Here is an 11909-nt window from a genome sequence, read left to right on the forward strand (position 1 = left end):
TTAAAGAACTTTTTCAGTATGGGTCAGTAGTCTTAATGTGCACCTGAACATGTTAGAGCTGATGGTTACTATGAAGAGCGTTTTAAATGAATTAGGCACTCGATTTGCACGTTTTTGTGCAGCAAGGTATTACAGGTACATCCAGAAGTTTTAAAAAGAATCCTAGGTAGTCCTTGAAAAGAAAACTGGGCAGATTGTGTGCCAAAAGAGTAGCAGTTTAGAACAATGATAATGAAGACTAATGGTATGCGGTGGGTTGTGTGTGTTTGTTTGTTTTGTGTAGGGTGTTCAAACTGACTGTGGTCTAAGACAATCCAGTTCTTGCGGTGGGTTTACTGACCCTCTGGCAGCCCATTCAGAACAATGTAAGTGTGTCGTCTTTTCAGGTAACCTCATTTTATTTCTAAATTCTCATGATAATGCATATTCTAAGAAGATACAAAGGAAACACAAAAGGTTAAAGCATCTTGAAATATTTTCCTGGCTGGTGCTACTTGATTCTGCTCCTGTGTCTCGCGGTGGTTCTAGTCACGCCAGCTTAATTCTGTTGTATTTGCCACAGGTAGCTAGAGTCATAACAAGCAAAGTGATCTAGTCAGGGCTGTGCTGGAAGTGTGTAAAGATCAGATAGTGGTGGATCAGGCTTTTTTTATGAGAGCCACACCAAGGAGCCTAGTTGCTGACTCTTAGGAAATAGGTGAGTACCAACAGCGTGTGCCGTCCTTTGTCCTGTGACGAATCTCTTTCATTCGTAGTATACAGCAAGAGCAGAAGAGCATCGAGTGAAGACACTCAGCAAGTAGACTCTAAAGCAGCCTTACTAACGGTGTGTATCTGCCTTTTTTGTTGTTAGCCAGAACTAGAAACTGAGCAAATGAAGGAGGAGCAGCAGATTGTGTAAAGAACAATACTGATTTGTGGAATCATTTGTTCAAGGGCACGACAGAGGGGGACCTGTTTTGGCTGAGGGGAAGAAGTTGTGCACGTTCTCTACTACACCTTGTGCATAACCTCACCATGAAAACTTATGCTGCTTCCTGTTTATGGGGAAAAGCCCACAACTTTTGTTTAAGAAATTAATTATTTATATAATCCATAAAACAATGGTGAATATATAGCCCTATCTATTCTTTAAATTGTAATTACCATTCCTCGGTTGTATTTGAGTCTTTCCATTCAACTGCGGTTCAGTACAGCCTGGTGAAGTATTTCTGATAAACCGGCTGTACTGCAAGATCTTAAAACTTGTTACCACCCCACCTCCAATGAATGTACTATGTTTTCCTTACAAAACCAAAACCTTATTTGTTTTTTCCTCTCCTTTGTTTTAAAGGATTGGTTACAAGGTAGACCTTCAAACAGCAGTCAAATGTAAGTAAGCTTTTTTTATTGCTCTGTATTTGGATTTGTTTTTCTTTCGGGTCGTTGTCTTGGGCTATAGTGGTATTCAGTTGCACTTAATGAAAAAAACCAAGGTTTAAGGGTTTTTTCTAATAAATAACTGAATGTGTTCACTGGAATGCTTTGACAGGTTCTATTTAGATTAATGGGGTCACATGTCAGAAGGCAAAACATGCCCTGAAATGAAAATGCCTGTGTTGACACTTATTAAGGAACTAGCTTCCTGGTAAAGGTCTTTACCCAACCTTTCAAACTGTAAACCTTCTCTGAGATTCTGCAGACATGGCTCTTGTTAACAGTTATCCCCCGAGTTAACTGTTAAAGCCATTACTTTATTAATCTGATAACAGAAAGGTAAGCTGTTGTGAACAAGTTTTAATTAAAGCACCTCTGTGGGAATGAGCTCTTGTGATGCAGACTTTGCATAATGTTGTGCGTGACTTGGTGGTATTTGAAGCGTAGCTCTAAAAACATGAGATTACTTAACAACCCTCCATTACTGTTTTGTAATTAAGAAGCCTGTGCTGCCCTTGAAAAAGAGGATAAAAGCAGGACTGTGAGGTTAACAAGGTGACCTAGGGTGACGTGTCAAATCAGTGAATACAAAGTACATTTTTAAGAGGCAATGACTGTTGGTTTTGTGGCATTTCACAGGCCATCTGAAGAAGATGCATTGAATGGTAAGTTTGTTTCTACTATAAACAAGCTGAGAGCTTTTTATATAAGCAACTGTTTGGATTTTGTATGAGAATGTATTTAACTACTGATAATTTGGAACTGAATGGACACATAATAGTGTGATATTTTTTTCCCTGTCAGTAAATAGCCTACTATTGAACACTACAGTTCTTAATTATTTTTTTTCTCCCCCTTCCCCGAGGTACTGAAGAGCTAAGCAGGAAGCTATATGATGTACTTTCTGCACAGCAAATCTTTTTCAAACTCTAGTTACTTGGCAAGTGTTCTTTGCATGTGGCAATTTCAATACACAATACAGGTAGCAAGAAGATGCTCTCTTTTTAATTTTTTTTCAGGCATTGCTTCTCCTTTCAAGCCTATCATGGATATCAATTACTATTACTCAGGTCAGTCCCTCATGAGGTAATGTTCATATTTTTAATGATGCTTATTAGATCCTTAAACTTTAACAAATGCTGTAATTTCCCTCTAGCTGTAGAAAGAAATAACTTGATGAGATTATCACAGAGCATTCCATTCACTCCTGTGCCTCCAAGAGGTAAGAACTGTACTTCTTGTTGCTGGTTCACTCTGGTCTTTTGGGGAAGAAAAGAAAAGTAAACCCCGTACAGGTTCCTTCTAATAAAGAATGACTGAGCCAAATTTCACACTAAATTTCAAACTAAAGTCTTAGTGAACTAAATGAATTCTAGTGCCTGTCTTGCAACACTCAGAAACGTAAATGGGTATGACACCTGTTCTAGGGCAGCTCACTTGATTATGAAATGTAGATTTAATTGTAGTTGTCCTCAGAAATGGTGATACAGTGGTGCTGGTATTGTACTAAAAGTTTTTATAACAAGCTGTTCTGGAAGGATTCCCTTAAATTGTCTTGACTGATATAAAGTGTAAAAAAACATTTATTCAGTGTTCTTAATGCTGGTTGAGCAGTGTCATTAATAGTTCCAATTAGGAGGACAAAGCCACTGTGCTGCTCTATGAAAGAAGTTGGAGAGGGGTCTTCCCACTGGGTAGTTTAAGTTCTTTTGTTAATTCAGGATGTTAATGACAACTTAATATTGCAGCACGTTGAAATCTAAGAAACTGTAGGTTTTCAGCGCTTTTTAATTTTAAACTTGGAAAATTAAATGCAGTATTTACTTTTTGCATTGTAACGTAGGTGAGCCAGTCACCGTGTATCGCCTTGAAGAAAGTTCTCCCAGCATCTTGAACAACAGCATGTCTTCCTGGTCGCAACTTGGACTCTGTGCTAAAATTGAATTTTTAAGTAAAGAGGAGATGGGAGGAGGTTTACGTCGAGCTCTTAAAGTAGTATGCACGTGGTCAGAATATGATATCCTGAAATCGGGACATCTTTATATCATCAAGTCTTTTCTTCCTGAAGTTGTGAATACTTGGTCAAGCATTTATAAGGAGGACACTGTGTTACACTTGTGCTTGAGAGTAAGTTTTATCCTTTTCAGTTATTAAACGTAGACAGGCATGGTACATTAAACAGAGGTTCCTCTCCACCCTTCCTGAAAAATAGCGTATACTTACTAGAAAAAGAGGAAAAATAAAAAAAGAAGGTTAGCCTGGGGTTCTGTATGAGCAAAAGGGTTAAAAACTCTGCTCCAGTATGGTTTACTTAATCAAAGAGCTCAGACTCTGAAGATGTAGATGTAATTTAAAAACCAAGGAATTAATTACGCTGCCTTGGGGGGGAATAGATGCTTACTGTTTATGCTGCTGTTTTGTCTCCTTGATGTTGGATCATACCATGTGGCTAACAAAATACGGGCTTTGAATCGTAGGAAATCCAGCAGCAGAGAGCAGCACAGAAGCTCACCTTTGCTTTCAATCAAATGAAGCCCAAATCCATTCCATACTCTCCAAGGTGAGTGTATTTAAACTTCCATTATGCTGCATGTTTTTGACAGAGAAGAATGCCTACAGGGCTGTTAACAGATGACTGAAATATATTTAGGTACTGATCTGTGCATGTAGGTCTCAGAACATAACTATGAATGTGTGAAGCAGAGTTCTCCTTGGCAGTGTTTTCGGTTGTTACTTTTTGCACTGATTCTAGCCTAGTGCGATAATATAAATTACTTTGTATAACAGTTTCAAATGACTTAAATGATTAGTAAATCAACAATCTGGTAGTAATGATATATTTGCCATTTATTTGGAAATATATTCATTAAGTATGGTTTTTACTAGGTTCCTGGAAGTTTTCCTGTTATATTGCCACTCTGCTGGCCAGTGGTTTGCAGTTGAAGAGTGCATGACTGGAGAGTTTAGAAAATATAACAATAATAACGGTGATGAAATAATTCCAACCAACATGCTAGAGGAAGTTATGCTAGCTTTCAGCCATTGGACATATGAGTATACAAGAGGAGAGTTGTTGGTACTAGATCTGCAAGGTAATGTCCTTATTTTGAAATTGGGATTGGGGCCAAGGCAGATGTATGTGGGTTTTTCTCTTGTGATAGCATTTTTATTAAGGATTCATATGTCTGTAATAAATAACAAGCATTAGTCAGTGCATCTAGGTCTAATTAATCTGAATCTGTGGTTCTCTTATTTAATCTTAGAATCATTTAGGTTCAAAAGGACCGTTAAGATCATCAGGTCCAACCATTAACATGGCACTGTCAAGGCCACCACTAAACCGTGTCCCTATATGCCACTTCTACATGTCTTCTAAATACCTGCAGGGACGGTGACTCCACCTCACCCCTGGGCAGCCTGTGCCAGTGCCTGACCACCCTTCCAGCGAAGACATTTTTCCTAATCTCCAATCTAAGCCTCCCCTGGCGCAACTTGAGGCCGGTTCCTCTTGTCCTGTCACTTGTGACCTGGGGGAAGAGACCGACCCCCCTCGCTGCAGCCCCTTGCAGCAGCTGTGGGGAGCGATGAGGTCCCCCCTGAGCCCCCTCCTCTCCAGGCTGAACCCCCCCAGCCCCCCCAGCCGCTCCCCGTGGGACTCGTGCCCCAGCCCCTTCCCCAGCTCTGTTGCTCTAATGGCATTAAATCTTAGAGCAGCACAGGGAATATAAATATAGACATCTTTCTCTAACAATATGCACCATTCTAAGTTCTGTATTTTGCACATTTCTGTAGTGCCAATATGGTAAGCTTTATTTATCCTGAATTGTATGTCAGGTACTCTGGCTGAGAGCTATATAGGAAACTTCTTTCTTACAGGTGAAAACTCCAGTTAGAAATCACAGGCAGATGTAAAAATAGGTGGAAGAAATCTGAGAAGTACAAAGTGCTTATTTATGAGCGATTTTTGTGAGGGTAGAGTAGCACATATCATTTGGGTGGTTTTTTGGGTTTTTTTTCTGCTTTTATTCTTGGGGAAGTTAGAAGTCATAGCTAAGGATGCGAAGAGTTTTCAAATTAGTGCATTTATGTAATGTATCAGATTTAACCTTTCTTCTTGTGCTGTCTGAAGGTGTTGGTGAAAATTTGACGGATCCCTCTGTGATAAAAGCTGGAGAAAAAAGGTAAGGTTAAAAGAAGGATTTAAAGAAAAGTATTATAAAATTTTTACCAGAGCACACATGCGACCCATGTTTGTGTACACTTTATTTCTAAGGTCATACGATATGGTGTTTGGTCCGGCCAACCTGGGAGAGGATGCAATAAAAAACTTCAGAGCGAAGCATCACTGTAATTCCTGCTGCAGGAAACTGAAACTTCCTGGTAAGATCTGTTGTATTTCTTCTTCAGAGACACTCATGTCATGGATCTTGCATGACACATAATGTAATAGTTATGCCGTGCTGGGTAAGTGGAATAAGTAATAAACAGCACTTTTGTGATTTAACTTTTAAAATGATGTGCCATTTTAAGATAAAATCCAAGATGAAGTAATTAAGAACATCTGTGTGTTCTATATCCGTATTGCACAGGATTTGAGGAAGGTAGATTAGGTTGATCGAGACAGTAAAAAAAACGATAAAGGTTCCTAGAAAAAGTAGGAAAAGGAGGTCAAGATGATTGCTGGTCTTCAGGCTTTTTGAACAGAATGTTGCTTGTGTTTTGGCAGTTTTTGTTGGTGGGTTTTTCGTGTGTGTGTCTGTCTGTTTTTCTTTTTTCTCTTTTGTATTATTTGTTTTTTGTTGTTTGGTTTTTGTTTGCTTGTTTTTTTTTTTAATAAAAACATGTCTGGGTCTGCAAAAATTCATTCTGCTAAAAACTTTGAATTCCAGATATTTTTGCTGCATGGACTACACTACACTCATCTCAAACCTTGACATTGTTTCTCTGTATCACGCTTTTAGACTCCAGCAGAGCAACATAAGGAACTCGCGTGATTCCTGCCTGTTTCACACTTCTTTTCCAGGTTGTTTCTCATATGAAGAAAGGTCATTTATTCTAAATTTGCGTTGTAAATCCTGGTACCATCAAAACAGATCATGGAAGGATCTGATTTCCATGGAAGGTTGACTCAATACTTGCTATAATAGCTATAGATGAAATATTCAGGGTTTTCCATCACTTTTCAAAGAAGAGCTTTAGGCTTCTGATTGCATGTATGATAAACACATCCTTTTTTGACATAGTACATATTGAGGAATTCTTCTTTATAAGAACATACGCATACCCCATTCTTTGAAAGACTTCTATGCCCCATTGATTCTGTTAGCTGAAGAAACAGTCATCATTAATTATGACTTCATTTTGTTTGCACAGATCTGAAGAGGAATGATTACACACCTGACAAGATCCTATTTCCTCAGGACGATTCCCCTGAACTGACAATTCAGCCTGGAAGCTGCACCAAAGAATCCGATTCAGCTAATTCTATTCGTCTGATGCTCTAATGATGTGACCAAATCAGTGGCTTCATCCAAACTTCATGGAACATCACAAAGTTGTCACTTACCTTTCCTTCACTATAATTAAAAGAAAGATATGTCAGACTAAGGACTGCTGTCTTATACGTGGAATTTTGGCTGGTCCATAATCTAAGGACCTAACAACTTGTGATAACCATCTACAGAGAACAGCCTGGCGGCTGCTCGCTCTAAAGGTGGAATAATGACAGAATTTAAGATATGTTTTTAAAGGGGCTTTTTAGCAGAAGGTTTATTTTTTATTTTGTTTTGGTTTAGTGGAGGATTTTCTCTCTGTAGTGACCTGCAGTGTGCGGTCTGCCTTCCATGGAAAGCAGTTTGGCAATCCATGTTTTAAGGTAACGCGTTTGTTTGGCCGCTGTCTTACTGTCGATCGGCACAAGACAGGAGAAAGCACCTACCTCTGTAACGCCAGAGTATTATTGGAGTGGGTTTTGGGAAGCGTTCCACTAATGTTTTCTCACCAGATGTCTTTCAGTCTGGCCTTTTGAAGAGGACAAAGCCAAATGAGGTGTATATATGATGCCAGTAGGCTGGGGTCGAAGGTAGAAACTTGGTCTGTTCCAGTGGAGAGAGTCTCCTGAATCAGGATTCAGCTTCGTGGCTGTAAAGCTGGGTTGGGTTTGGTTTGTTTTAGGGGGTGGGGTTTTTTTTTGTTTGGTTGGTTGGTTTTTTGTTTGTTTGTTTTTAGGGGGGGGTTGTGTGTGTGTGTGGAATAGAGCCCTAATGGTGCATAATGAAATTTCTTGTTTTACACATTTCAGTTTCACCAAGTCACTGTCGAATAGTAACAAAGCCATGATAGACTGGTATAATCGTATTTAATAGAAGAAATAGTATGTGCTGGTCCAAATAAGTTGCCTTGTAAGAACACAAGTTGGAAGTGCTTTTCCTCGTACGTAGTGACTGCTTCAGAAGTTACGCCTTCCAAAGATCTTGTGAAACCAGTATATCGAAACCGAATGTACACATAACTTGTAAATGTATTTAAAATTATGTAGAAAAACATCTTTAATTTTATGTTATTTGTGGTACTTATTTAAGAAGAGGCTAGGGTTGGATTAGCATTGTGTAAAGTACGGGAGATTGCAATGCACCTTCATGCCAATAAAATGTAATTTAACTGTCCCAAATATTGTTGAGCATTCAGCAAGAGAAAACTGTTGTCCAACTGAAGTTTCATGCTGCGATTTTTTTTGTTACATAGGTACTAATTTGTAATTTTTAATTAAAAGGGCAGTATATAGCTCTATAAATTTTTTATTCAGTAGTGTATCTTATAGATACAGACCTAAGGCACGAACACAGTAGCTGTTTAAATGGTGTTTTATGTTTGATGGGGAAAGGTAAAATGTTATAAGGATATAATACTGTATACATTTTGTATATCATTAAATCTTTAAAGAATCTAAAATAAATTTATTCTTGTTTACAGACTTCTGCTGTCCGTCTTAGTCTAAAAGGTTATTTGGGTGAATTTAAGTAGCTCTTTATGTGCAGAAATAGAATTTGCCATGCTGGATTAAAGCAGTTGTCTGCCTTTGAGGTAGCTCAGCTTTGGCTAGTACCAGAAACCGGCTGGGGGGGAGTGAAAACAAATGTATTATATAATAGTGGGTGTATATATATTTTATATATATATATATTTATATATACTAGAATACTAGATAAATGTATGTGGTGGAGTTAATGAGTAAATGAGGCAAAATATCTTAAAGCTCTTTACAATGTTTGTTTTGAATTAGCTCTTTCTTGGGTGCCTGGCTGCCACCCCTTCTGTTGCTGTGAGGTGATGGGCAGTTATTCAAGACATATTCTATAAAATAATTCACCTTTTCAGGGCTACGTTGGTAGCCAAGTGACAGCACCGGCGCAGCTCTAACGGAGGCTGGCTCCTCAAACTGAGAAGGATTTCTAGAGGAGCCTCAGGTGTTGTGAAAGCATGACAGAATTCATTTGAGAATTTTAAGTAAAAGTTAGGAAACTTTGTTTCCTGACAAATACTTAACACCACGCTCTTAATCTTGACAGCCATGGTACCTGTCTTCAGTGGTTTTGCCTGTGTCTCGTTCCTCAGCAGGACAGGCAGCTGTGACCTGTGTGGCCGGGGTTGCAGCAACTGGCGCCTGAAGCCTCTCCAGGACCAGAATGGACGAACAGGGTTGGGGAATGTATGTAAGACCTGGAGTGGTTAACACTATCCATGCTTCTGTGCGTCTCCTGGCACGAGTACTCGCTTACTCTGTGAAACTTGCAGCTGGCATTATATGAGAAGCGTATGGCTAAACTGAGGGTGCAGGGTGGGGATTACAACTGTCACAAATTACCTTCTCCTTCAGCCTAGCAGAAAAGAAAACTCTAAATGCAAGTATCCCTCAGGGGAGGCATTGGAAAAGGGTGGTGGCAAAGGAAAAGCGCCAAGTTGGTTGGAAGAGGCAGCCTGACAGCGTTAGGATTATACCGTGTCCTACTGATGTCAGGCTGTAGGAACGTGAAGATCATCCAACGTAGTTTTATTTGGTCGAGAACATCACGTGTCACTCCTCTGCTAAACCTTGTCATTCCTGAAGTGCTCCATGAGCTTTGATCCTGTAGCTGTTAAAATTCCCTGTATTTTACTGAAGTGTAGGAAAGTAGGAGCATCACTGGAACTTCTGTTAAGTATTTAAAACCAAAGTATCAACGTATCTTGTTAGAACATAGTTTTTAATTACAGGAATATAATTCAAACTTCCTCTAATTATTTTTAGTGAAAATCTGAAGTGCTTCAGTGACTTTTCTACTTAAGAGGGTATTTAGAGAATATCTTGTATATAGGAAAATAGGTAAGGTACATAACTTTCCTTCATAGATAGTTTTGATTCCCTACCACCATCCTCAGGATTATTTTCATGAGAAGAAAACCCGTAAAGTAACAGATTAAATGGAATCTTACGTACTTGCAGACTAGTGTCGGTTGCATACGTAACTTCTGGTTTAAAATGCACTTCGATTTCCTCCAGCATCAGTATTTCTTCATGCAAAACCCTCAAATATATGAGTGTGTTATTTTAATCTTCTAATTAATCCAGCAACTTCAGCATTGCTGACTGCTTTCTTGCAGTATTTAGATGCTGAAACATTTCAGGGAAAACTGTATTTGGGATCATTGTGGCAAAATAAGCAAAGGCGAGTCTCCTGGGGAGCTGGCTTCCTAGCTGCTGCTCAGCAGCCATGTGACTTGGGAAAGGAGGGATTTGGGTTTTAAACATCCAGCAGTCACTTCCTACTTTAATTCTCTGTGGTTGCATCTCACTTAATGGCACACCACTTAACACTGCAGGAATTGTGAGGGAGAAGACGCCAGCTAAAAACTTGTCAGTAGCAGTTCAATTTGCATGTTCCTAAAAGATCAACTGGATAAAAAAATCTTTTTTTTTTCAAAAATACAACGTTTCTGAAAAGACTTCTGATGATTTAATCTTTTTACAATTAACGCTTTTCCTTGCAAGCAATCCGTTTTGTGGTGACAGTGAGTTAACTCTCAGGCCCTGAGCCTGCAGGCGGCAGCACTGATGTGGATTTGTGTATCGTGTTCTATTAAAATAGTAGATCAAGGTCTTGATTCAGATTCCACAAGAAGTAGGAAGAAGCACATGCTTCTCCCTTCCTGAATGACCAATGTTAGCGTGGCTCATTTTAGTACTAAAATTCAGCTATATGGATTTATAGTCTTTTTTTTTAAATACAGACAACGTATTTAATGCTTTTAGCGATTTGTAGTTTTCAATACAAATGTTGTTCTACCTGCGTGACAGCTATTATAGATTGAATTTAACTTATTGTTTCCAGATAATGGTTTCAAGAAGTGCTTTTTAATGCTGCCATTCAACCCCTGTATGACCCAGTACTTGCTTTTCAATATGTTTCTTCAAGTTATCTTCCTTCTCAATGTGTTCCCCTCTGTAGTTAGGACTCTTTTGGTAAGAAAGTTTTTAAGAATTGGAAGTTGACACAGCCCTTGTTAATGCTGCCACCCCTAAACAGTTTGCAGTGTCACTGTTCCCTGTCCTGTGTAAGAAAAAATAATTACTTGGTTCCTTCCGTCTGTTCTCAGTGCATTTTACAACATGCCTTATTTGCTGCTCTTGCTTTAAGTAAATAGTTGGCTGTGCTCATGCTTGTCATTAATGGAGTGAAATGAAGATAAAATGCCTTCACATCAGCTACAGATGTGGGCCAGAACTTAAGTGTATCAAATCAGAAAATACTATGGCTGCATCCACTAGCCCACCACTGTGAACATAAAGCTTGCGAACAACGTGTAGCTACTAAGCCTTTAGCAGTTGTAATTTATTTTTGTGCATTTGCATTTTTAGAACAGATGATGAGAGTATTTAGTCCAGTAACAGCAGCTTGCCAAGAAAATCAAGGAGCAAGTTCTGATGTGGAGATCCCAGACGAAATGGGCAGGAAAGGTAAGATATGCTGGCGGTACAAGGCTAATTACTGTTTCATTAGTAATAATGTAATATATCTCAGTATTATTTAACCATGTAGAAGGGTGAAGGCATGTCAGCATGTGGTGGTGTACTACACCAGAAACTAACCAAAAAAAATATTCCAGGCAGTGGTTTTCCATGTTTGTGTCATGCTGCTATATTGTGGGGTCTGCGCTAAGTATGAGATACGCATCACCAGGTGTAAGTAGCAGCAGATGGGGAAACTAAGCCCCAACAATTGCCCAAGGGCTGTTGCAGAGCAGGAAGAGGAGGATTAGGAGAAACTGCTTTCTTGCAGGGTGCTTTGAAGTCAAGAAAGATGATGAGCTGATTATTTTGAGACCAAAACTTCACGCTTTCCCTTTTCAGATGGGAGTCATGACCACTGCAACCAGTGGCAGCCTTCTCTCACCTTGTTTCCACAAAAATTCAACTGACTACAAATAAAAGCTGCCCGTGGCAGGTGATGCCAGCC

General features: G+C 39.2%; 1 protein-coding gene across 2 annotated transcripts in view; it reads left to right on the forward strand.

Moving 5' to 3' along the window:
* Positions 1 to 8389, forward strand: part of TRPM7 (transient receptor potential cation channel subfamily M member 7) — a 59124-nt gene extending 50735 nt beyond the window's left edge. Inside the window, exons 29-40 of one of the 2 annotated variants that reach the window (XM_055810039.1) lie at positions 284 to 365; positions 756 to 826; positions 1334 to 1371; positions 2056 to 2081; positions 2436 to 2486; positions 2573 to 2638; positions 3260 to 3543; positions 3894 to 3976; positions 4303 to 4508; positions 5546 to 5597; positions 5690 to 5796; positions 6790 to 8389. In XM_055810039.1, the coding sequence (XP_055666014.1) occupies positions 284 to 365; positions 756 to 826; positions 1334 to 1371; positions 2056 to 2081; positions 2436 to 2486; positions 2573 to 2638; positions 3260 to 3543; positions 3894 to 3976; positions 4303 to 4508; positions 5546 to 5597; positions 5690 to 5796; positions 6790 to 6920 (1197 nt within the window). In that variant the 3' untranslated portion in view covers positions 6921 to 8389. Of the gene's footprint in view, positions 1 to 283; positions 366 to 755; positions 827 to 1333; positions 1372 to 2055; positions 2082 to 2435; positions 2487 to 2572; positions 2639 to 3259; positions 3544 to 3893; positions 3977 to 4302; positions 4509 to 5545; positions 5598 to 5689; positions 5797 to 6789 lie in introns of those variants that run through there. The other variant, XR_008748052.1, reaches the window with a different exon arrangement.
* The last annotated feature ends 3520 nt before the right edge of the window (positions 8390 to 11909 follow it).

Source organism: Falco peregrinus, chromosome 1 (assembly GCF_023634155.1).
Source record: "Falco peregrinus isolate bFalPer1 chromosome 1, bFalPer1.pri, whole genome shotgun sequence".
Lineage (NCBI taxonomy): Eukaryota > Metazoa > Chordata > Aves > Falconiformes > Falconidae > Falco > Falco peregrinus.